Source organism: Lonchura striata, chromosome 8 (assembly GCF_046129695.1).
Source record: "Lonchura striata isolate bLonStr1 chromosome 8, bLonStr1.mat, whole genome shotgun sequence".
Taxonomy (NCBI): Eukaryota; Metazoa; Chordata; class Aves; order Passeriformes; family Estrildidae; genus Lonchura; species Lonchura striata.
Window position 1 is genome coordinate 35,696,333 of NC_134610.1, and position 25,977 is coordinate 35,722,309.

The 25,977-nt window shown below is 47.9% G+C and overlaps 2 protein-coding genes across 6 annotated transcripts in view; one reads left to right on the forward strand and one right to left on the reverse strand.

The window, feature by feature from the left end:
• The first annotated feature begins 818 nt into the window (after window positions 1–818).
• On the forward strand, window positions 819–21,011 carry ATIC (5-aminoimidazole-4-carboxamide ribonucleotide formyltransferase/IMP cyclohydrolase). The gene is made up of 16 exons (XM_021537219.2): window positions 819–909; window positions 1,296–1,422; window positions 2,580–2,656; window positions 3,648–3,714; window positions 5,973–6,061; window positions 7,382–7,533; window positions 7,651–7,807; window positions 8,941–9,066; window positions 9,158–9,265; window positions 10,499–10,584; window positions 11,715–11,804; window positions 12,753–12,881; window positions 13,774–13,866; window positions 18,381–18,563; window positions 20,103–20,258; window positions 20,700–21,011. Exons 1-16 carry the CDS (start codon window positions 888–890, stop codon window positions 20,817–20,819), a joined length of 1,782 nt encoding a protein of 593 aa, XP_021392894.1. The 5' UTR covers window positions 819–887; the 3' UTR covers window positions 20,820–21,011.
• Window positions 21,012–23,745: 2,734 nt separating this feature from the next.
• FN1 (fibronectin 1) overlaps window positions 23,746–25,977 on the reverse strand; it is a 51,505-nt gene continuing 49,273 nt past the window's right edge. For 4 of the 5 annotated variants that reach the window (XM_021537223.2, XM_021537221.2, XM_077785194.1 and 1 more), the window contains 2 exons: window positions 25,676–25,786; window positions 24,502–25,352 (listed from right to left, as the gene is read on the reverse strand). In XM_021537223.2, the coding sequence (XP_021392898.1) occupies window positions 25,278–25,352; window positions 25,676–25,786 (186 nt within the window). In that variant the 3' untranslated portion in view covers window positions 24,502–25,277. Of the gene's footprint in view, window positions 24,461–24,501; window positions 25,353–25,675; window positions 25,787–25,977 lie in introns of those variants that run through there. The other variant, XM_021537222.2, reaches the window with a different exon arrangement.

Consider the following 25,977-nt stretch of genomic DNA (forward strand, 5'->3'; position numbering starts at 1 on the left):
GTGACATAAACACGCAGGGATGCCTCAGGGGCCTGCCCGTGCTGACATAATTGCTGATTCAATATTACCAGGTGCGGCCAGGGCTTGTGCTGCAAATTAACTGCAGAGCTCTCTACTTGCAGAGCACTGCTGATGCTGCAGCTAGACCCTGCTGGGCTGTACAGGGGCACAGCAGAGATTTTAACCAGTTAAAGCCAGCATGTCCAGGCAGTGTTACCTGTGAACCACATGCAAACAAACAAAGGAGAATCAGGAAATCTGAAGGCCCGCAGAGAGGAAAAAAGCTCCCCTTAAGGAGACAAATAAAAAATAAATAAAGAAAAGCATCATTTTGCTGTTTGCAAAAGATTTTTTACCTCAGACTTGGTAAATGAGTGCTTTGCCTCTGCCCGTGTGGAAGCTCTGCCAGAGGACTTTCCATAGGTGAAACTCTTGTCAGTATTCCTGGAAAAAATTAATGGGTCTTACTGCACCACCTTCCACTGTGAAGAGATATTGCCTCACTTGCACCTCATTTTTCACCTGTGTACTAAGCTGGGTTCCCCACCACCGAGGTGCACATACATGGACCTGCGTGGGCGTGCTGCACTCACATCAATGCTCACATTGCTCATGGATACACGAGTTGTGTGTGTGTGTGTGTGTGTGTGTGTGTGTGTGTGTGTGTGTGAGTGTGTGAGAGTGTGTGAGTGTGCGTGTGCAGCGGGAACGCCCCGGGCCACCCTCACCCTCCAGGGCGCCTCACGACACGCGTGTGTCCCAACGCACACGTGCCCGCCTCCCTCCATTCCCCGCCCGCCCGGGCCGCCCCTCCGCCTCCCGCGCCCAAATCCCGCCGGGCCGCGGCCGCTCGTCCTCGCCCGCCTCCCGCACGCACGGACGGCGCCATGGCGGCGCGGCAGCAGCTCGGTAAGGCGGGCGGCCGATGGCGGCGGGGAGGGTGTCCCTGAGGGCGGGGGTGCCGCCGCAATGGCCGCCGGCTGGCTCGGCGGGGCGGCCCCGGAAGGCGCTCGGCGCTGGCTCCCGGGCCGGCGGCGCGGGCCGTGTCCCCCGGCCGGCTGTGCCTCCTTCCCGCATCGGGCCCGCGCCCCTAGGCGGCCGCCCCGGGGCCGTGGCCTCGCCGGAGGGGCGGCTTCCCCTGAGGAGAGCCGCGAGGCTCCGGTGCTGCCTCCCCTCCCCCGGCACCGCATAAACTCCTACACTACGCAACTTCTAAAAGCTTTACTCGCTTAATCCTGTCGTTTTCTCTGTTCCGCCGTTGAAACCCGAACACTCGTGCTCTTCCCGCCTGCCAGCTTTACTCAGCGTCTCCGACAAGACCAACCTGGTGGAATTTGCGAAGAGCCTGAATGCGCTTGGCCTGGGTTTAATTGCCTCCGGAGGAACAGCCAAGTCCCTGAGGGATGCTGGCTTGCCGGTCAGGTACTCACACTCCCCTGTACATCACCACAAAAAATGCTCTTTTAGGCCTTGAGGTTGCTTAAATTGTTTTCTCTGTGAACAAAAATGCGTGAAAACTGTTCTGAAAGAAGTCTTCCCTTCAAAAACAACAACAACAACAAAAAAAAAAAAGAAAACCCTACCCCAAAGCAGATTTCAGAACTTTTTGTCTACGGGTCTGTCAGCTGAGGCTTAGGAGTGTTACAGTGAGGAGAGGTGTTGGAGCTTTTTGTTGGGATTCCTCGTCTGCCTTGAGCCAGTTTTATTTCCATGGGACAATCTGTTACCTTGATGTTCATAATCTGTCCTGAGTGCTGCTCCTCACAGCCAGGTGGAAGCTGATCTTTGCCTGGTCCTGGAACAGCACTGATATGTCAGGAACATGTTGAAGCTTGCTGGAGTTCCTTGGTCACAAATAATTTTCCCAGCACAATCACTTAATGCAGATGGAGCCTTTAAGTGCTGTGCATCCACCGTTGGAAAGAGGTCACGTACAGTCACTGGCTGGTTTAGCGCATGATTCTGGGGAAGTTTGTTCTGGTTTCTTCCATGCTGTGATTTAAAAAGCCAGCTCTGGCCAAATAAAAATGGGTTTTGGTGCAGTGATGAAAAAAAAAATATTTGTCAGGACAGGTGACTGTGATTCTGTTTTTGCTCCCTGTGAACACAGTGGTTTGCCCCTGTGACACATCAGCACGAATCTACATCACTTCCAGAGCTCACTGTTACCAGCCCTTGGTTGTGTCTCTCCAACCTGTTCCCTTGGCTGTGCTGTCAGTGAAGCCTGAAGCAAAGGATGCTCACATTTCCCCTTCCCTCATTGTTATTACCACCATAAACAGTCACAAGGAGTGGTGAAACTCAGCTGGGAGGAAGAGCACCTCCATTCTCTGTGTAAACCATTCTGACTTGGGGTTTGCTTATCTTGGTTATGCCAGTGTATTCAAGAAATAGCTGTACTGCTTAGTTGGCTGTGACCCATGAACTCTGTTTCCATCTGTAAGAAAAGCAGTTGTTGCCCCATTGACATAGGGGGGTTTTGTTGTGAAATCTATGCATTTTCTTTGGTTTGGGTTATTCAGCCTCTAGATAAAGTCAGTATGGCACATCTGTTTCCTTGCTGTTCTCTTTTTGGGCAGAGATGTCTCAGACCTGACAGGCTTCCCTGAGATGCTTGGTGGGCGTGTGAAAACCCTTCATCCTGCAGTCCATGCTGGTATGTTTTTGCTAATACATCTTTCACCCTAAAAGAGGGCAGGGAGGGTGAGAAGGAGAAGTTGACAGGTGCCTTTTTTAAGGGTTGTGTGGAAGAACCGAGTAATGAGAACAGATTTGCCCCAGGAACAGAAGGAGAGGTGAAAAGCCGCGGGGTGGAGAAGTGCAGGGTGGCTGAATTACCTCCTTGCTGCTATGCTGGGATCTCTGCAGTTAGCAGAGCTCTCTCCCCGGGGCTATAAGTAACAGAGCTGCTTTGTAAATGCCTTTGCAGAGTCAGCTGCATGGAGTTTAATCTGTGGGTGGGACTGGTGTGCAGCACAAGGAACACAACAGCATAGGCTCTAGAGGTGATTTCTGCATGCTCTGATGTTCTCTGACTCCTCTTCAGCAGGGAGGATCTCTGATAACTGGTTTGCCTGCACCTTAATCCATCTGCTCTTTCATCTCCTGTTGCTGTGCTTGAGGTGCCTCAAGTGGAACCTGTTGCCCATTGTACGTGAGGGCTGGAGACAATCTCCCATGACCCTGAACACAGGACTGTGCTGCTCCTCACACAGTGCCAGCCTGTCACCCTCGTGTTTCTCTGAGTTCCTATGTCCACCAGCCACCTGCACTGCTCATTCTCTCTTGCTTCCCTTGTCTCATAGTACTGTTGCCCTTTTTCTCTCCCCTTGATGATGGTTTCAGTCTTTTAAGGATAGTAACCGAGTGCTTAGAAAGTACAGTGTTGAGGTTGCTGGTCAGAGTTTGTAATACTCTAGGATTTAGCATTGGGGGAAAAACACCTGTTATCATGGAATTTGAACAGCCAAAGACTGTGAAGTGAAATAAAGGCGCAGGGGCTGAGGGTGCTGTCTGAACTAAAATGAAAAAATTAAGATAGAAAGGCTCTGAGGACAAAAGCACAGTGTGAAGGGAGATGTTGAATTAAAAACCTGTTGGTGATGTAGCTCTTTTTTAATGAAGATGCACTGGTTTTTTGTAACTAGGCATCCTGGCTCGCAATATTCCAGAGGATAATGCTGATATGAAGAAACAGGATTTCAGCCTTGTAAGGTAAATGTTGGGGGATGTCATGCAATCCATCAGTAATCAAAAACCAACAACAGAACTCAGTCAACACCAACGAAGGGGAGCAGTAGGAATTGTAACCTCTGCACACCAGCAGATCTGCAGTCTCCTTTCTTTGCCCTGGCAGGATGTAGTATGTATTTAAAAACATAATTTTCTACGGGCTCCTCTTCTCCACTTGTAACAAGAGAAAAGTCAAGCAAGAAAATTATGTTGTGGTTTCCACGGGGAATTCAAAAGTTTGAATTTCTGATGGTTCCCTGGGAAATTTGACACGTTACACACAGTCAGTGTAGGGCCATGTTACACGTGTTGCAGAGTTGAGTTCAGTGCTTTTGAAGCTGGCTCGTCTTCCCTCAAGTTGGTTCCACGTGTCTGATCAGATGGCAATCCCCGATTTTGAAATGCTTGCTTAGTAAATATACCCTTTGATATTTGCATAATGTTTACTGAGTTTCCACACATAAATAAAGAATAGACACAGAAAATGGGTCAGGAACACTGTGTTTGTTCAGACAGAAAACACACAGATAAGAGACAGAAAACTTAAACTTTGAGAGCCATCTTGGGAGCAAGTGAGCTGCATCCAGAAGCTGAAGTAACAAAGTTTGTGCACTAATGTACCAAAGTTTAGGGTTTTTTTCAGGTTTTGTTAGAATGTGTCTACTAAGTTCAGTCACACAGGGCAGTTGGGGGCTGAATGTAACTAACTGGTGTTAACATCCAATAACTGCTTGTGAATAACCAGTTGTAAATCAGAGAGTAGGTCCTGGTTCAGAAACAAATGGCTGAGCTGGACATAGCAAATTGTAGGTGTAGCCAGGGTGGGAGATACAGTATGACTGTGGGCCAGAATGCATCTGGAGTTTCAAAATTACTTTTAGAAACTGATGGATGGATTTCTGGGCTGAATTTGAAAACCTGAAATTTAAAACCACAGGAATCCTCTTAGATGGCTCAGCAGTGGTGGCTCTTCAGAGCATTCTGCATATTAAAGCAGGCTCTGCTGAATTGCAGGGGGAATAATGTGCCTGTACATCAGTGACTTACGGTGCACTTGCATGCGGACTGGTAATTTGGATTCAGGTTCTCTTGCAAAAGGCAGAAGTAGCTGATCCTCAGCAGGACTGCCTTTGCATAGTTGCATAAAATTTGCATATCCAAGTCAGTGAAGGAAAGCCTGGTTTTGATTGTCTTGGTTTGCACAGGTAAAAGCGTTAGCAATGTTAAAGTCCACTGGTTCCTGATGGTTTGCAGCAGGTCAGGAGCATGAATGGGTTGGGGGGAAGGGGACATTAGAAGAGACAATAAAAGACGTTGTAAGAAATTTAGAGACGGGAGTTTCTGAAAGCCATACTTATCATCCCTTCTGCTGGAGTTCACATGGAGTGGGAACAAAGGAATATTGTAAGTTGGACACAAGGGTACTCATCACAGCAGTTCTGTGCCACACTGAGCATACCTTGGGAGTTCAATACCTTCATGTACTCAGATCAAGAGAGTAAATTAATTCTCTTGGATTAAAAACCCTGTTATTGAAGGTCAGAACGAATCCCTCTTTTCACTGCAGTTCCTGTGGCTCTGGTGGGATGAGAGAGGCAAGTTATTACATCATGCTTGATGGAATACAGACCTGCTTCCAGATCAGATGGAAAAACTAATTCCAGTAAGGTCCAGTCTTAGCTTGAGAGGGAAGAGTCGATTTTCTCCCCCACTTTCATGTGCTACAGAAGCTTTATGGCATTTAGGCTGCACACTCGGGTTTCATATATTGTTGGTATTTTAAAAGTCCAGACGGTGACATGTCGGTCATTTTCTGCTCCTGGAAAAGTTGTGAAAAATTAGATTGATTGTACTTCATTTGTAATGGACCTTTCTTGGGTGCTTACACTCTTTTGAGAATTGGTGGATGCCCATTTTCAGTACTGGTGAGAGTCCATTTTGAAGTTCTTTGAAATGGTTGTGCACCGAAATCACTAAACATTTATATTCAGGCACACGTATTTAAAGAAGCTCTTCCTTCAATCTGATTGCTGTAAGCTGTGGGTCTGTCATTGTTTGTTGAATGTTATAATGCACTATACCATCACTTGCCCTTGGGCTGAGCACCACTCTTGGCCACAGGATTTTATGCTGGTCCCTGATCTGAGAGACAAGATCATAAAATCACTGGGGATTGTGCTTGCCAAACCCAGTTTGACACTTTTATTACTTGCTGAATAACCGAGTTTCTTAAATCTCAGAGTTGTAGTGTGTAACCTGTACCCCTTTGTGAAGACCGTGTCTTCTCCTGGTGTGACTGTACAGGATGCAGTGGAAAAAATTGATATTGGTAAGTTGAAGGGGGGAGCAAACCTGCTTTCGAGACAGACTCTATGCTTCTGAACTCTGAGTGGTCTTAGCTCTTCTCTTTTTGTTTGGTGGTCTTTGCACACCTGTAAAGGAAGTCTGCTCAGGAGCTGCAAGGAGCAGGCTGAAGGCATAGTTGGGTAAGCCTCGTTGCTTTTAAGCAATTAAAGTGTCAATAACAGGCTGGCAAGGCATGCTGCATGGGGGGCAAGTCTTGCACTGCCCTAAAGGAGCCTGAGAGCTCTGCTAGGAAAGGCCAGGTGGACCTGCTTCGTGCTGAAACATGAGAGCAGACTAAACCTCTTTTACAGCACGACAGTGTAATAGAAATTTTAAAAAACATGAGCTCTGGAGAGCAGAGCTGAGCCACTGGAAGTGCTCTGACAGTGAGCAGGACTGCTCTGAGTTCACTGCAGAAAGCCATTAGAAAGAAAGGGGTTGGTCTGAATGTGTGGGAGAGTGCTCAGGACCTGTGCTGGGAAGCATGGACACCTGCATTAGCATGTTTTCTCTTGCTGCTAGTTATTAACACCAAAGGCTTGCTGTGCCTTCACTGCAGCCTCTCTGCTTGGCAGCCTGTGAACAGCACAGGCACAGTTAGGTGCCATGTGGTTGGATTGGGATTGGATTTTCTTGCAGTAGTTTAGTCCAAATGATGCCCAGCAGAGCTCTCTATTAAATGTTTTATGGAGTAATACTTGCTCTGCAGGAAGCAATGCCAGCCTCTACTTTTCCTTTGCAGCAGCCTAGTATCTTGTGTGATTTAAAGAGTTGCAATAGCAGTGCAGTCAGACTGAAGGGAGAAGTGTGGCATTTTATCTCACATGGAGGACCTGGGCAAGATTCATTATTATTTGCAGAGACATTTGGGAACCTTTGTTGTGTGGCAGTGTGAAAGCAAATCTTTCTGCAGACCCAGTGTGCAGAGGATGGTGGTTAAACCATGTGTGGGGACAGCCATCTTCTTTGGGATGTGGCTGTGCTGTTGGAAGATACTCTTGCCCCAGTGTCTTAGGTTGGAAATTTCAAACCAAGACACCCCACATCCCGTTCCCTTGCCCCTGCAGCTCTGCCTGGGTCTGCCAAGCCGAGTCAGTGTGCACCTTCGCCAGCAGATTGTCAAACCCACCAGCCTTGAGCATTTTGAAGAGCACTCTCACCCCTCTCTGTGCTGGAGGGAGGGGACACGTTCATGTGGCACAAAGGAGCGATGGTGCTGTCCCTTCCTGGCCTCAGGCACGGTGCCTCCTGGTTGTGCTGTGTCCAGGAGGGAAGTGCTCCAGCCTGTGCCCCTCTCTTGCAGGGGGAGTGGCCTTGCTGCGGGCAGCTGCCAAGAACCACGCCCGTGTGACAGTCCTGTGTGACCCTGCCGACTATGCTGCAGTAGCTAAAGAGATGGCAGCGTCAAGGGACAAAGACACTGCCATGGAAACCCGGCGGCTGCTGGCACTCAAGGTTGGTCACGTTTTCCTGCCGTGAAGGGCTGGGCCAGGCTTGTGTTGGAAGAGGTTCTTTACCTCTTTAAACACCAAATGTTTCTGAGTTGACAGGTGTCCCCCGTTGTGTCCCCAGGCCTTCACCCACACTGCTCAGTATGATGCAGCCATCTCTGACTACTTTAGGAAGGAGTACAGCAAGGGAGTGTCGCAGCTGCCCCTGAGGTACGGCATGAACCCTCACCAGAGTCCTGCACAGCTCTACACCACGAGCCCCAAACTGCCCCTGACAGGTGAGGCCCCGGCTCTGCTGGCCTACAGGGAGCTCTGGGATAGCTGGGAATGGAGGTGCTTGGACAGGGCTTTGAAACTGAAAAAACATCTTGTACCTTAGTCCAGGGAATGGCCAGCAGTGTACTCACAGCTGCTTTGTTACTGAGTGGCACTAACTTCACACTTAAAAGTTGAGCTGTATGAGACAGGAAGGCTGCTCTGTTGAGCTCCACTAGATCAATTGAAGTTCCATGTTCTCTGTTGCTGTAGGATTGTTTGTCCCAGATGATTTGAACAGATGTATGTAGTGTACTTTCTTTTAAGATGCTTTTCTACTTGGAATTTTGTTTGTTTAGTATCTTCCCCATTTTTTTGTGCCACTATTTACTCTGCCTAGAAACCAAGCTGTTTTTCTCTAGGTTTGAATTGGTTTTGGTTTTTTTTGTCTTTCTTTCTTTGATGGATTTGAACAGGGGTTTTTATTACCTTGTGTTTGTAGAATGCTGCTTCTGCTGATGGTGGCAGCAGGAAGGGATACTAGTTCACTTGCAAATTTGGGACAAGTCTGGTGTATCTCCGTTACATTTTACAAGGCTGTGCCACTTGCCACAGCATTGTTGTAGTGAGGGAAATCCCTCTCTTGGAGGGAAAGTCTGGCTGCTCTTGTTCTTGAGATCGCTTTCAATGCGTGTGGGCATTGCCCTGCTGAATAAGCAGTGAAGCTTTGTGTTACAGCATTTTCCCCATTTCAACTCTGGCACCTCTTAGGAAGCTTTTCCATTCCTGCGCTGGAGGTTGATTTGCTTGCAAGTCTGCCTCCCAGTATGGCAGGAGAACACCCTTCCTGGCTGTGGATTATTGTTGAAATGATCTTTTCTTCTCCAGTCTCCTCAAATGCTCACCATGCTGCCATGTCAGTACAAGCAGTTCTTTCAGGGCCAGAGCAAAACGTTTTGAGAGCAGACTTTTAAATGGCCTTTACTCTTGGTGTTGATTTCTGGGCACTCCACCAGTTGCTGAGGAGCCAGGGTCATTGAACAAGAACAGTTAGTAGTGATTTGAATGCTCTCTGGGCAAATCCTTTGTGCTGGCTCTCTAGGCTCTGGGGAGAGGGGTTTGGCTGCTTTAATATGTCTGTGTGCTGTGTTTGCAGTGGTGAATGGCTCTCCCGGGTTCATCAACCTCTGCGATGCCCTCAATGCGTGGCAGCTGGTGAAGGAGCTGAAGCAGGCGCTGGGCATTCCGGCCGCAGCCTCCTTCAAGCACGTCAGTCCCGCAGGTAGGCCGGGCCCTGCTCGCCCCCGGGGGCGTGGGCAGCTCCTGGGGCAGGCAGCAGCAGCTGCAGCGCCCTGGCTCCTGTTTCCCACTAGGTGCTGCTGTTGGAGTTCCGCTCAGCGAGGAGGAGGCCCAAGTGTGCATGGTGCACGACTTCCACAAGAGCCTGACACCCTTGGCCTCTGCCTATGCCCGGAGCAGAGGTGAGGGCTCCAAATAACCACAGCAAAGCAGCCTGCCCAAAGAACTGAGCTTGGGGCCCAGCACCTGAGCAGCATCCTCAGCTATTGCCCTGCTCTTCCCGTTGCATCACACTCCTCCTCCAGAGGGGTTTTCTCCGTAAGGATTGTCCTGATTGCCTATTGGGAGCTGCTTTCCAAGAGAGCAGCCCTTGTATATGGTTTCAAAGAGCTAAAACTAGCTTGAATTCTGCTCCTTGGTGAATATAGAAGACCTGTAAGATGATGTATTTTTATATTCAAATTTGTATATACACACACACACATATATATATGGGGCTTTGACTAAGGGATCTGGATAAACAGCAGTGCTGGTAGCACACTCAGCATTGGGGTGCTCAGGAATATTTAACTTGAGTAGAGATGCTTCTGTCTGGTATTTGATGGGTGTTTTTTTAATGCTTTTGTACTGCAGAGCTCACAGAACGAAAAAAAGCCAAAAAAGTAAACAAAACCAGCATCCTCTGCTTAGCTGAGATACTTTGCTATGTGCCTCATTTTCCATGGCATTCCTGGAAAATCTGCACAGATTACAAAAAACAAGGCAGACTTGATAAAGAGCATGTTGGCTTGGGTTCATTTTTCACAGACCACCTTTGAATGTTGCTCTCACAAAACCATTGCATGATTGCTAGAAAAATAAACCCTTAGAATGGCAGGGACAGAAGAACTGACCTTCCTGAGCAGTGGAACATTTGTAATGGGAATTGATTTTGCCTTAGCTATGCCATTAAATAGAAATACTTACTTTAAAACAAAAGAAGAAAAAAATTGCCACATTTCTGGATCTGCTTTCTTGCAGGAAAAGCCAGGTGGGAGCATAGCCATCTAAAAGCTTTCCTCTTTTTCCAACTGTCTCCTATGTAAAATCTTTCTGTGTGATCCTTGCCTCTCCTTGTCCTCCTGCCACCAAGGGTACAGCTGGGCTGCTTGCAGTGCTGGAGGTAGTCATTACAGAGTTAGAGCTTTGACAGAGGCAGTGAAGAAGGAAGAATATCTGAACTGTGGGAATATATAAAGGTCCATGTGTTTGAGGTAGGATTTTTCATCCTCGTTGCTTTTATGGCCTCTTTTTCGTTATTTTTGCTGTGGGATTGAATTCTTAGCTCTCACAGCAATTGACTGGACTGTAGGAGGGAAGAGTTTTCTTTGTCTGATGCTGAAGTTTGACAAATGAGTAAAATCAGGGTTTTTCAGGTGCTGATCGGATGTCCTCCTTTGGTGACTTCATTGCCCTGTCCGATGTCTGCGATGTGGCTACTGCCAAGATCATCTCCAGAGAGGTCAGTGGCAGCAGCAGATCAATCCAGGGCATCAAGGAGCATCATTTCAGATGCAGCCATTGCTTTGTAACAGCCTTTTTGTTGGAAATTGACCATTTTACCAGGAAGACTTACTGGGCCATTGGTTTAATGCTCTGATCTGGAGTGCAGAATTTACACCAGTCTTTTCATGCTTTTTTTTTTTCCCCTACCAATTATCACCTGGGTGTGTGCTGGAACCTGTGAAATAGCAGAGCTGGCAGTGCTGCTTTCCACAAGGTGATTGCAAATCTCTGGAAAGGAACCCTGGTTAGGCTGTCACAAGTGCCTGGTTGAGCAGCTGTCATGGGAGAAGTGAAGGACTTGGAATGCTGATGGCCAGCCCCTTGCCCAAGGCAGGAATTTGGAAATAAGTTGCTACCTGCCACTTACATGTAGGCTCAGCCACTTCCCAGGCTGTGCTTTTTTTTCCTTAGAATCACAGAATCTTTCAGGTTTGGATCAACCTTGTCTGGTGGGAGGTGTCCTTGTCCACAACAGGAGGGTGGAGTGAGGTGGCCTTTTCCAAGCCAAACCATTCTGTGATTTTATGATACCAAACAAATGAAAGAGCATATTTAGCTGGTTTGTGAGGGTAGCGTTTGGTACAGTGCTGCTGAAAATGAAAAAAACCTCACCAACACTGTAAGGCACAGATGTGGAAGTTGTGTATTGCTTCGCAGCACTGATGAATGTAAACTCTGTTTCCATGCTCTTAACAGGTTTTTTTCCAGCGTTTTTGCCTCCTTAGGAGTGTCACTGTTGAAATGAAGATTTACTGGATTTTAAGCCACGTTTACTATTAGGGCTGAGAAGTGGGGATGTCATGGTCAAGCTGTTTCCCCTTGGAGGAGAATATTAGTTATTAGTTCCATTCTGATTAGAGGGATATGAGGTGTTTTTTACTAACTTCTGTGCAGAGCTCACAATGCTCTGCTGGTTTTTGTTTCCAGAACTGAAACCCATACTGTAACAGCGCTTTTGCTGTTGTAGGATACAGACAGACCCCAAGAGAGGTGTGTCTTCAGTGCAGGAAATGGCTGGTGCAGCTTCCAGGCTTAGCCCCTGTTTCATTTTTCTCCTGTGGAAGCTGAAATCTCTCTGTGTTGCAGGTGTCTGATGGTGTGGTGGCTCCTGGCTATGAGGAAGAAGCTCTCAAAATCCTTTCCAAAAAGAAGAATGGTGCTTACTGTGTCCTCCAGGTTTGTACCCCTGCTCCAGTCAGGGATGAAGCTGGAAGCACAGACTCTTTGGACCTGAGATGATGCACCTTCACATTCTGCAGCCAGCGTGCTTGTCAAGCAATATTAATATTGTGTTGTCGAGTCAGTGTCAGGTTGCCTTCCTAGTTCTGCAGTGATTATTGGAACTCCAAAATCACCCAGTTTTGGTGAACATGACTCATGGATCACAGATTGCTGTCAGGTGCTGTTTCTGCTGCCTCTGAGAGACAAATGAGCAAAGAACTTCACTATAGCCTCACAAAAAGAAAATCCAAGGCTTAGCTGAAGTTGCAATTGTAGTGTAGCTGCCAGGGGAGCTGGAGAAGATGGCTCAGGAGCTTCAGGCAAGAAAGAATGAAATTGCAGACAGTCTTGGCAGCTGATTACCTCCTGGAATTCAATTAACTTTGCAAGGATGAGGTCATCCATTGGTGAAGCCTGTATCTTCAGGGCTGAATGCAGAGCAGTGCTAAGGAAAGTTGGTCTAAAACATTTCAGTGCATTAGGGAAACCACATAAAGCATGTGCATGCTCCTATTTCGAGCTGGTCTCCTTAGTCTGGGTTGTTTCCTGTCTGAAACCTCAGCTAGGGTTCCCAAAATTCTGAATAAGGCCATGCATGGGTGGACTTGAGTGCAGCGTCACAGTTCCAGTTAACCTGATCCCTGGGCTGGTGTAAATGAATTGTGCTTCTAGCTGGGATGGAGATGTGCCCCGAGAGTGCAGCTCTGGAAAGAATCACATTCACTGTTCCTTGGATGTCACAGAGGGCTGGGAGTTGTAGCTTGAGGCATGTAGGAAGCAGCTCCAAATATTCCTGCCTTCCTCTGGAAGGCTCTGTGTGTGTGTTTTTCCCCTTTGTGTGGAAACTGGGAGGCTGTAGGTTTTGGTCTAAAAGTGCTTTATTGGGCTGTCCTTGGCTTTCAGATGGATCCCCACTACGAGCCCGATGATGTGGAGGTCCGAACCCTCTACGGCCTGAACCTGATGCAGAAGAGGAACAACGCGGTCATCGACCGGTCGCTGTTCAAGAACATTGTCACCAAGAACAAAAATGTGAGTGTGGGGGATAAATGAGCTTCAAGACACAGGGAATGAACGAGCTGCTGTGCCTTCATCAAGAAATTTACCACTGGGCAATTTCAAGAGCTCCTAAAATATTTTAATGAGGTTTAACTGGCTCTTAGTAAACAATGCAGTGGACTTTCTGGGCCTAATATACTTGGGTAAATCAAGATAGCTTTCCTTTCTTTTGATTCCTTGGATAAAAAGAGGAGCTGGACCTTTCCCATTTTCTCAGACTACCATGATACTTGTAAATACTCTTTGTAAATAAGAAGTTACCATGTGCAGTTTTTGATGGTGAGATAGCCATGAGCTAAGGATCCATCAGATCTCCTGATTCATTGTTTACCTCACCCTTTTGTGTGCATGGTGTTGTATAAACTCTGGCCTGGCTGCTATTGCTCATCAATTAGAGCCCACCTCACTAGAAAGTTTTCAGTGGTTTCTTTGTCTCTGATCTCATTCTCATTAAAAAACAGACATTAATGAGCACACGATTAGTCATGGGCTCAGAAGCAAGTTCAGGTATTGAGGTAATAAAAATCATTTTCCTAAATTAGGAATGGAACTTAAAAATAACAGGAACTTTGGGAGTTCTAATTCTTGTAGTCCTGGTTTTTGCCTGTGAGCACATCTGATGAGAGTAAATGCAGAGGAGTTTTCAGGCTGAAGGCCAGTATGGAACCCAATGAGATTGAGTCTTACCCCTGAGAGTTGGGAGATCAGCTGCCAAACCAATCATTCATGGGTTTTAATCCAAACAAAATTTGCTGGTAATTGACCAAATTGAGGGTATTTTTAGCTTCCTTGTTTTCCCTGTATGTGCTTCAGTAATGATGGCTGGGGGTGTCAGGGTGCTGTTGACAGTGGTGCTCTGTTCCAGCTGCCCGAGGCTGCTGTCCGGGACCTGATCGTGGCCAGCATCGCTGTCAAGTACACCCAGTCCAACTCGGTCTGCTACGCCAAGGATGGGCAGGTAGGGAGCTGCAGCAGGGCTTCCCCACCCCACTGCTCACAGGCAGGCCTGGAAAACCCTTCAGCACGTGGGGAGCTGCTGAGCAGGGCCAGAGGAGCTGCCCTGCACAGTGCTGTGCAGAACAGTTGCTTCTCAAGAGGCTGCTTCAAAACCTTGCTGCCATTTATTCATGGTAATGGCAGGGCTGGCTCTTTAGTTGGTGGGCTTGGAAAAGCTCTTACATGCTTCTGCACTGTGGCTTTGAGTCATTTCTTTCTAACTACACTGTTCTTTCATATAATTTTTCTCAGGGAGTGTTGTAGTCAGTGCAGAGCCTTAGGAAATTACAGTAGGTTTCTCAACTGGATTCTGACTGTGCAAATGCTTCCTTGTTTTCACTTTTTCCTTTGAAAGATGGGATATGCTCTCTTTTTTCCACCCTTCTGGAGCAATAAAAATCTTCTGTTCTCGCTGATTATATTTTTTTAAAAAGCTGATGATGGATATTGGAATTTATAGGGGCATTATCAAATGTGTAACTGAGATTATGAATCTTATGGTTACAAAGTGTTTTTGAGCCAGAAAGGACCTTAAAGCCCATTTCATTCCACCCCCTGCCATGGGCATGGACACCTCCTGTCCAGCCTGGCCTGGAATAATTCCAGGGATCCAGGGGGAGCCACAGCTTCTCTGGTCAGCCCGTGCTAGGGCCTCAGCACCCTCAGAGGGAAGAATTTCTAATATCTAACTTAAACTTCCCCTCTATCAGTTTGAATCTTGGAATTTTAAAAAAGTCCATTCTTTCCAAGTTGCCACCAGGGGTTCAGCCTAAATAATTTATCTAAAAGTTGGTTGTAAAGGTATTGAAAGTTTTGTATTGTTGCCCAGTAGATCATTCTTGTTGTGGTGCTGTTTAGCTGGCTCTTTGCTCTCCGTGGAAGTTTTTCAGTAGGCCTGGATTAATACAGAAGAACAATACAGAGAATGTTTTTGAGCTTTGGTACATCATAAATCAGCAAAATGGATCAAAGAGTGAACCCTTCAGGTAGAGACTGAGCTGCAGTGCTCTCCCTGCACTGGCTCCAATGTGTGTTTGTAAGGTTGTTGGTACAGCCTGAAAAGGCTGCAGTGTTGTCTCACAGGACTTCTGGGGTCATGTGCTGTGTGGTTCCTCATCTCTGGAGATCCTGCATTTGTCTTTTATTCTGCTTTATGTTGGGTATTATTTTTTTTTTTTTTGCTTTTAAATGATCCTCTGCACTCAGCAGTGTTAGGTCTCATAGCCCCAGAACAAAGGTGTCCCTGTCTTTGCTCCTTTCCCTTCATCACAGCAGCAATTTCCAATTTCCCCAGTGCTTTTGCAAGTCTGGGCTGAGCATGGTGCTGCAGATGTTTCCAGAGTGTGTGTGGTAATGGATGTACCATATGGAAGGGAGAGGGCAGGAGGAGTAGCCTGGGCAGGCAGGGATTCAGCTGGCTGGGCTGCAGAGGTGGCTTGCAGATTTTCTTGTGGAAAGCACCTTCCACATTGCTACTCTTCATCTGCTCTTCCAGGCTCTGCCCTGGTTTGGGTTACATGAGTCAAGCCTGGGAAGTCCAGCTTGCTTTCCAGGGGTTATTAAAGCCTCACAGCATCCCTGAGAAATGGGGATGCCAAGGAAAGCTCTGGTGTATGAGACATCCAGAATGGCCCCACTGGGTTCAGGAGTGGATCAGCCCCTCCAGCAAGGTAGCTGTGTTAGTACATTCCAGGAATGTGTGGAGTGGGAAGCATTTCTAGACCTGAGTGTCACTTCATTTGCAGGAAACCAGCTGCCACTAATTGCAGTAAACACTTCTCTTGTTCTGGCTGACTTTTAGCTTGTACCACGTTGATTTACACTTGCTTTAATGACACCATCATGTTTTAAATTAGCAATTTTAAATTATTCTTTCTTTAGTCTCTGTACAGTAGCATAAAACAAACCTGTTAATTTGCCTTACGCTTTCCCAGTGACTTCCCTGGTTTGTTTGTCTTCCCAATGGTCCAGTCCTTTATTAGATTTTTATATTTCCAAGTGTCTTTAGGGTTTTTGTTTTCATTCATTATCCAGGGTTAATCTGAGTAAACCCAGACCAGTCTGGATCATTTTGCAAGAATCCTTTGGGTATTATCCATCTCATCCACTCTGTGCTGTTGCACAGCATGCCGTCTATGGAGTGTGTTTGACTCTCTTGTGAACCAAAGTGTTTTTAGTCAAGTAATTCTTAATTTTCACCCAATCTTTTTTCTATTAAGTGATAGTTTTGGGGTTTTTTTTCCCAACTCACCCTGTGCTGCTGTCGCCTTTCACTGCTCACACTTAATAGGCTCTGCTTAAGCACTTTTGGATTCCCAGGAGATTAGGCTCTGAAAGAAACATAATTAATTTTTGTGTAGGAAAGGAGGGGAATGGCTCCTTTGTGGAAGCTTTTGAAGGTTCGGCTGTGGGTTTGTTTTGGTTTTTTTTTTTTTTGTGGGGGAAGGGCACCATATGGGGCAGGGAGTGATGAGGTGTAGGAAGAAGGATTTTATAAAGTGAAAAAGGCAGGGAATAGGTACAGGCCAGCCTGAGGGGAGATGCAGGTACAAGTCTAGAGGCTGCTTTATTAAGCAGAAGCTCAGCCTACTGATTTTTCTTCTTTAAACCAGAAATTCCAGCCTGGATTGAGGAAATCTTCCCCAGCAGCATTCTATCAAAACCTGTGCTTTTAAAAAAAAGCAAAACTGGTTTGAACCAGTGTTACAGACAAACCTCTGCAGATGTGGGGATGCTTGTGAAGAATTTACAGGCTGCATCACTTTGATCAACTGAAGTACAAAGTCCCTGCCATTTTGGAGTTGTTGAATACAAGCCAAAATTTAGTAACTCATCAGTTGACAAAATTTAGGTCACAAAAAAGGTGAAATACTTTGAGTGGCTCACAGAGGAGGGGAAAGGAAAAGAAAGGTTCTTGGATGCTGACAGGTAGCAGAGCAGCCTGTTCCATCACAGGAGTGCCAGGCCACAGCTTACAGAGATGTGATGAACACTGAGACATCATTCTGGCTGGGGAAGGACACAGAACATCCCAAGTATTAGAAACTTGGGAATGTTTCATGGTATTTTGGCCCCTGCTAGCAGCAGGTCAGTGTGGGGTACTCTCCAACATCTGCATCCCCAGCTAAAAATTCCTGTGGGACACAGCCAGCCCTCTCCTTGGTGCAGGGAGGGAGGATAAACCTCTATGGAAGTGATAACACACCAGTGTGACGCTGCTGTCGAGCTCCTTTGGGTCCAGGGTCCCTTGGAAGTGTAAGGGGGTGGGTTGAGAGCAGAGGCTGGACATCAGCAATGTTTGTCAGGGACAAGGTGCCACTAAACTGTAAGAAACTTTGTGTCTGGTCAGTGTTTGTGGTACCACCAATATCCCTGTGGCTTTATGGTTTATTACACACTGTGACTGCAGTTATGGCTGAGCAGATTATATCTGATAGCAGCCCAAGCTTCCCAAGCCTTTCATTTGCTCCCTGGGGGAACAGGATCCAGCAGAATGTTTTATGGTTCTGGTAAGAGGTGAAGTCACTGTGTCTTGATGAATGGGAAGAAAAATGACTCATTCCTTTGAGGGCAGCCTGCTACTTATGGCTTTACCATCTGTTCCAGTCTGGCCAGCACCTCCAGCCTCAGCACTGTGTCCCTGAAGAAGGTCTGGGGAACAGCTCAGCTGTGGCTGAGCAGGAAATGATGGGAGAGACTTGTTTCCTGTCAGATCTCCAGATTGGAATGGCAGGAGCTGTCCATAGGAAGCAGGACCCACAGGATGGATAAAAGTTACCAGCCCAAATCTGACATCCCTGGTGGCTGGATCTGGCTGCAGAAGCTGAGCCAGTGCTGTATTTTCATAGCAGCTTCCTTGATTATGGTGTGGATTTTGCTTATCTGTTAGAGATCAAGCACAAGTGCTATTAAATAGGGTTAGCAGCAGCTATTTCAAAAAGCCTGGATAGAGACAGATGGCAGCATAGAAGATGTGTGGTAGCTTCAGGGCCTTGACAATTCATGGATGTAATGGTGCCACTGAGCAGCATTCCTGAGTGAGCAGTGGGTTTATTTCCTTATCAGCCTTGCCAGACAAACTGCACCTCTCAGCTGATGTGGTTAAGCTGTGTGTGCCTGACTCAGTGGAGAGATGATGATTGGGTGGCCTGGGCTCAGGCATTAACACTGTGACTGAAGTGCCCCTTTCCAGAAGAGGCAGGAAGCCATACTTGTGTCACTCTCCTGAGGTTAAGGCTTTGACACTGATGGCTGGGGCTGTGTTATTTAGAAGGGTGAAAGAACATCAGTGTTTTGAGTGTGACTGTCAGCTCCAAAGAGCTGTAGAAGTTAGCAGGGCAGACAGGATCAGGAATGCAGGCATTCCCCCACTAACCACCTCCACCTTCTCTGCTTGGCTGGGGGAGGTGTTTCCTGGCAGCCTGTGTGGGGTGCAGCTCGGCTCTGATCCCGGCGCGCTGTCCCGCTGTGCTCCAGGTGATCGGGATCGGCGCGGGGCAGCAGTCCCGGATCCACTGCACGCGCCTGGCCGGGGACAAGGCCAACAACTGGTGGCTGCGGCACCACCCCCGTGTGCTGGCCATGAAGTTCCGGGCGGGCGTGAAGAGGGCCGAGATCTCCAACGCCATCGATCAGTACGTCACCGACACCATCGGAGAGGTGAGGGCTGCCCCTGCAGCACAGCTCCTGCCACGACAGCTCTTTGTGCTGGTTGTACCTGGGGTGTGCTGTAATGGGTGACTCCAGAGCTGGGCCGTTCTCGGGGTCTGGGTGCTGGGATGATCCCAAGATTGTAAAAGCCCTCGTTTCCCAGCCTGTGCAGCCGAAGGAGTCTGAATGCGTTGGATTGGCTTCTCAAGGTTGTTTATTCTTCCTTCTCTATAACATTCTTTCTCTGTCCTGCTGAGCTCTGTCCAGCAGGTCGGCCATGGCATTCTGTCTCCTCCCCAGGGCGGTGTTTACATTTTATACTCAAAACTACGTGCACTATGTTTACAATAATGTGCCAATATCTATCACTTATGTTAGACACTGTCTCTACCTTAAACCAATAGAAAAGTGTCACCATCACACCAAGACATGGAGGACAAGAAGAAGGCCAGGACACGCCCAAATCCCTCCATCTTGACCCCCTGAACCCCTTAATTTCAAAACTAAAATTCTACTTTTTCACCCTGTGTTAATTCAAATATCACACTACTCAAACCCTTGTGGCTTGCAATTCCTCATGCAAAGTTGGCAGCTTTTTCCATGGGCTAAAATCAAAGCCACAGGTGTTTTTGACTTTGTGCCAAGGGCTCCAAGCCCCCTGCCAGGGTCTCGAGACAGCCAGGGCAGCCAGAGGGATGTTCTGGACTCCCACAGGCCATCCTGGGCCCAGGATGGTGATCCATCCCCCAGAGTCATTTACTGGCCCTGTGACAAAGTGTCCTTGATTTGCACCTCCCATACTGTACCCACAGCCCTGGGAGCTGGAGCCTGCCCTGTGCCTAAGTGAGCAGCTTGGCTTTAGCTTCTAGTTCTTCCCAGCAGTGAGGACAGGTTAAAGCTGCAGCTGGTGTTCCAGTTCTCCCTGCCCTGTCTGTGGCTCCTTCTCACACAGAACTGTTTGTTTGTCTGGCATTTTGGATTCTCAGAATCCCTCTGACGTCCCTGTTACAGGCCATAGTGAGACAACAAAATAGTATGTCCTTTTTAAGTATCAAAAGCCAAGAGCTTGATTAGGGACCTTGTGAATCACCTTGTGAGCAGTTGCTTGTTTAAAGGGGTAAGAACTGCATCAGTTGCTGTTCAAAGGGGTAAGAACTGCATCAGTTGCTGTTCAAAGGGGTAAGAACTGCATCAGTTGCTGTTCCAGAAGGTGAATCATAAACTGAGCTGACATTGGTCATGGGTTAAGTCATCTACCAGATGCCTGCTGGCATTTATGGAGCAGCACGCTGCAGGCAGAGCATCTTGGAATTCTGGAGGGAGAGAAAGAAGCCCTCAGGTCCTGTGGTGAGGAGAGGGAAGGAGTTAAAAGGCTGCAGAAAGACCTGATGGTGCTGGTGTGTTTTAAACCCCCTGGTGTGAGGTTCCCAGCAGCAGAGTCATGGAACAGAAATCCCGGGAATCAGAGGAAGGCCATCACTCATCCCCCTGGCAGGGAACTGGGGGAGCTGTGTGCTCTGGGGCTGAGCTGGCTTCTCATGCCTGCAGGATGAGGACCTGGTGAAGTGGCAGGCCATGTTTGAAGAGGTGCCCCAGCAGCTGACGGAAGCAGAGAAGAAGCAGTGGATTGCCAAACTCTCTGATGTGTCCCTCAGCTCTGATGCCTTCTTCCCTTTTAGGGATAACGTCGACAGAGCCAAGCGGGTAAGGCCATGGCAGGGCCAGGAGGCTGGGGTGGCTCCAGGGGAATGGCTGTGCAGCCCATTGTCCTTTTCATTCTGTGTGCACTGCTGGGCAAAATCCCTGCACTAGGATAGCAGATCTGGGAAGGATGTTCCTGGTGGTTACAGCTCTCACATGGACAGTAATTATCCAGTCATTGCTCATTTTGTTGATTTGGGATGAATAGAGGATTAAGTTTATTAAACCATTTAGGAATATCGAGACAAGGCCTGTTGGTTCCAAAGGAACAATTTTAGAGTTATTTCTGAGCAGCAAAGAGAACTTCTGCTCCCTTAAGGAGCATCTTTGAGACTGAAAGCCTTTGTTGAGAGGGATGTGGATGAAAAACTGGGACTGCCAGCTCCTACTGAGGGGAATTTTGGGTTTCCATCCTCTAATCCTCTGACCCCTCCTTGTGTGCAGAGTGGAGTGCAGTTCATTGCTGCCCCGTCGGGCTCGGCTGCCGACGACGTCGTGATCGAGGCCTGCAACGAGCTGGGGATCACCCTCATCCACACCAACCTCCGTCTGTTCCACCACTGAGCCTCTGGGCACAGCCTCACCAGCAGCCAGATGTCACTGCTGTCACTGGGAGGCTCCTGCAGCCTGTGCTTAGCAAGAGGTGCTCACTCTGAAGAGGCCTTTCCCTGTGTTCAGGGAGAAGGAAGAGGTACGAGTTGGCTTCCAGCGTAGAAAATCAGTGTCTTTTGCAAATAAACATACACTTGTTAGTTACGTGCTGTCTGTGTGGTCCTTGTCATCCAAATTCTGTACTCTCAGGAAAAAGGTTTATTTTTGAGGTAGGTTTTATGGTCCAGACTGCTAATTCAGTAGATGGCCTGTGGAATGGTGTGAAAGCCTGGCTTCTGCTCAGCTTCCCGTGGAACTGATAAAGATCTGCATTGTCCTGAACCAAGTTGGCTTGGTAGGGGTTTTTTGGGTCAGCAGGTACTTTTAATCCATTATCCTCTTCCCTGGGAGGATAAGGGGGCATGAGCCACTCTGAGGTTTGGTGCCCTGAATCCTGCCCTGCGCTCTGCTTTGCCAGTTGATTTCTCCACGGTGGAAGACCCATTGACAGGCCTGTCTCTATTATGGGAGCAGAGTTCACAGGCTGGAATGGGGGAAGTGTCTGGAGCCAGTTCCCTTCTCTGCTGTCTGCAGTTTGCATTAAGCAGATTGAACTTCAGTTTGGGAAAAAGCAAAGTGAAAATCTGGAGCACAGTGAGAGAAGTGCAGGATGAGCCCAGGCACATTTTTGCTGGCAATCACTGTGCCTGTTCTAAAGGGATTTTCTCTTATTGGTTCCATTTTATAAAATCTGCTCAGTTTTGCCAAGAAGCAGCCCAGAGATTTTCAATAAACACTTCTGTGAGCTCGGCTCTCAGCTGGTGCAGAGCAGGAGAGTGCACTTGTGCCCTTGGCTCAAGCAGGGCTGCCCAGGTGGGAGATGGACTTGGGAGAGGGGAAATTTGGGGTGTGCTGCTGACTTGCTGTGACTGTGGCCATGCCTTTTGTTTTACCTGGTTGGTTGATCCAGACTGGTTCAAATGGAGCAAAGCAAAGAGACACTTCCTAGGTGAGTTATTTAAGGTACCATAATCCACACACTGGTTTTCCTTTAACACTCTCATTCCATCTGCCCCTGCTCCAGCCTGAAAGTGAGCAGACTCCTCTCTTCCCTGATCTCTACAATGGATCATTTTGTCTTTTCTGATCTCTACAATGGATTATTTCCAAGTGACTGGATGAGACAGGACAGGGTAGAGAGCCTTCTACTTTTTTCATATGGATTAACACAGCAATTCAAAATAAAACCGGTCCATTTCTGGCTGGTTCCTTTGCTGGGCTGACCCTGGCTTCTGACTGTTTTCTGTGTTGTTGCTTCCCTTGAATTGTCATTGCTTGGAGTTTTACTTTAAAAACTGGGGTTTGGGACTCTTCCACAGAGGAGAGTCCACAATGTTCCTCACGTGTCTTCTCTGTCCTGCTATTGTGGCTGCAGCTGGCACAGACCCTGCTGCAGAGATTCTCCAGGGAATCCCTCTGGCCATTCTTTACCTGCATCTTCTACAGCATTAGCTAAAACAGAGACTGGCAGCTCCCAGTTGTGTGTATTCCCCTGATCTTTTGTTTACTGTCCTTGGGGCACTGTTTGTTTTACTGAATGCAATTAGTAGGTACTGATCTTCCAGGTGAGATCTGCATGAGATAGGAAATACCGACCTCAGCTGATAGCTCTGTCCAGGACCTGCTTGCTCTCTAACTTGTGCTGCATGACTCGTACACACCATCTCAGCACCTGCAGAGGGATGGTTCTGCCTCCTGCAGTGGTAAGGTTGTCAGAGGGGGGAAATTGGATTGTTTTATGTCCCACACAAGAGCTCTTGACGATCCTGCCTCACTTGAGTGGGCACAGGTTGATAAAAATCTCTGGTCTGGTTTCAGGTGTGAGATGACTTCACAGGAATGTCTCTGGGAATAGCTTGTCCCCTGAGCTGCAGTGAGAGTTTCAACTAGCCTGGCACCCTCTCCCCTGAAGCTGTGAGAGTGGCTGTAGGAAAGGGCTGTGGTGGTCTCATGGTGTCCCTCCTGAAGTGTGCTGATCTGCTTCTGCCTTGGATGTTTGCAGGTATTAAGAGCAGACTGTGAGCTCTGCTTGGTGTCATTTCCCAGAAGGAATGTCGGGAATGTCCCTTCAGCCGACGTGTTCTGAGGAGCAGCTGCTGCCAGGCTGGGATTTGCACTGTCACCATGTGGCACCTTGCCCCTGGCAGGTCCTGTGCTGGCAGGACAACAGTTCCCAAAATGTGGATGTGAACACTGCAGGGAGGAATCATTCTGGGCCTTGGCAGCCACTAACAGAGGGGTTTTATTTTCTTTTTCAGCCACCAAGGGACTTTTCCCTGGATAGAGGGCCTGACTCTGGTTGTTCCTGGGCTCTACACAAAGCCCTGTGGAGATGTGCCTCATGTTCTGGAAAAGAACTGCCAAAGGCTTAAAGTCTGCAGGGCTTGGCATAGCTGTGAGCAGCATGTGCTTTAAGGCACGGACAAACCTCTGCGGAGAGCTTGGGAAAACATGCTGTTTAAATGATTTTATCTTGAAATGCTCCCTGTGGGCAGGGGAGGTGTTTGCTGCTGGTACAAGAGATGTGGCAGAGGAGGTGGGCTCTGACTCCCTTCAGTGTGTTGGCAAAGTGAATTATTTAGTGACAAAGTGAAAGGATTGTTGCAGAGTTGTTCTCTGGTCCAAACTATGTAGCCCTCACTTGGGAAAACCAATCTAGGTTAATGGGAAACTACTCCTCTGTGTCTCTGTCTACGCAGTTTTAGTTCTCACTTTTTTTACGGACATGTTTGGTTTTTGAACACTGGTGGGGTAGATCATCCTAGTCGTTGCAGAGGTTTTGGGTGCTCTGCAGATAGCAATCCCTGATGGCAGCTGCCACATGTCAAGAAGCCAAATGTTGTTTTCATGTGATGCTTTATTGGGTGCAGAGAACACCAGTGACTGGAGCAGTACAGTGCGTGTGCAGCCGAGGGGAGGGGGCTCAGCAATCCTGACAGGACCTGTCCTGTTCTGCATTTGCAAAGGCTGGACAGGTCCTGGCAGAGCAAGCAAAGGGACTCACTGCTGACTTGGTTCACTCTCAGCAAAAGGGTTTTTGTTTACCTCCCTCCCCATCATGAGGTAGAAGCACAGGAGACAAGAAAGGGCCCTGTGCCTGTAACACCCAGGCTTAGATCCAGCTGGTGCCTGGCTCCTGCTGGGTTTTGAAACTTTGAACACATTCAACTTCACAGGTTTGGACTGTCTCACTAATTCTAGCACCTCAGCCACTGAAAGCTTATTGAATTCTAGGTATGGAACCAGCTCTAGCTCAGTCCATGTGCAAAGCAGGGGCTGTTTGCCTTTCCCTCCCTTCCCCTGTTGCCCCAAAGCAAGCCTGTGCCTCCTGCCCGTGCCATACCTACCCACTATCTGCGCTCTACAGGGGCAGGGGTGCAGCTGGAAGCCTTTAATTAACAAACTGCTCTACCAATATTCTCTCCAGGTTTACTTCACTCTTCTTGGGGATGTTTGTTCCATCTCGTGTCAAGGCAATGTTACTCCAGCTCTGAATCATCCCGCTCAGAATTATCCACCTCAGAATAATCCAGCTGAGAATAATCATCTTCATCCTAAATTCCATGGCAGCAAAGAGAATCCCTTAAACTATATGTCTGGTTTGTAAATCTTTTTATTAAAAGAGTTGTTTTTTTTTTCCTTTTCCACAGTAGTAAAGCTTTGGCACTTACAGTATAAAAATAATCACTGATCATAATTACACCAAATTCCTCTTTTGTCAACTGCATACTAAGTGTCTTCCATACATTTTATTCCCATATAAAAACACTTGAAGGTCAGGGGAACAAAACTGATAAATAACAGTATGAGATATAAAGATACAGCTAGAAAAATACTAGGACCATCAAGAAAGAATTAGGACTGTGCATATTTTAAATATCACAGTGATTGGATTTGCTGTTCCTATCTTATTGCTGGCTGCACGCTTATGTGAAAGCAGAAGTGTTTGGTGGACTTTCCTATCCCTAAACCTCAGTATTGTTGTACTCAAATGTACTCTTGCATAGCACAAGAATCTTGAATTTCTACACCCTCCCTTCCCATTAGTATTTTGATCCCCCACCAAATTTGTGATTTACAACCTCTCCCCCTCCTCCCCCTTTTTTTTTTCTTGCCCTCTTTAAATTTGAAAATTTGAGCAAAACCAAGACAATCACTATCAATCATGAGAAAAGTCTGAAACACTCCAAGAGTGGCGCTTGGAGAAGCTGTGAGTTGAGCTTAAGCTGGGAAAATGGCTCCAGAGCAGGGGGCCATTCTCACTAGATGCAGTTTTGCTAGCATCACTCCAGTTTGGATGGTAATCGTGGCACATAGGGGTTTACACTTTGGTTTGTCTGTTGCCATGGCCGCAAGAAGTCTTGCTCGATGTTACTTTCCCCGTGGCTGTTGTGTGTCTGCCTGTACATCTAGGGGCATGAAACACTCAATGGGGCAGTTGACGTTCTGTCGGGAGGGAAGGAAATCAGTTAGAGCTCCTGGGTGTGGTTTGTGCTGGGAGCTGTTGGCAGTGCCTGGGGCTGATTCCCAGCACAAAGCACACAGCTGGAAATCACTCCATGCACTACTGCCTCAGAGCATGCATCGAGGCCCTGCTGGGACACTGTGTGTGTGGAGGGTGAGCTCAAGCAGGTGTGTGTGTACTGGGGGCTGCCATGCACTACTGGGGGAGCACGAACCCACAGCTGCTCTCGCCCTCGAGCCCTGCAGCGACCCCGCCACCACTGCCAGACTCCACCGGGACGGGCAGAAAGGAAAGCTGTACTCACAGTGTTGGTGGCCTGGTGGTACCTCTGTGTGAACTGTGTGTAGGTGTGGCCAGCAGAGCCTTCGGGGGCCACCTCCACGCTGGGCCTGCGGCAGTTGTCACAGCGCCAGCCCTGCAGGGACAGAACAGGTCTGTCAGTGCCATGGCCAAGGAGCTGCCAGGGCTCACAGAATCCCAGACTGGTTCGGGCTGGGAGGGAGCCTAAAGCTCATCCCATTCCACTCCCCTGCTGTGGGCAGAGACACCTTCCACTATCCCAGGCTGCTCCAAGCACCATCCAGCCTGGCCTTGGGACACTTCCAG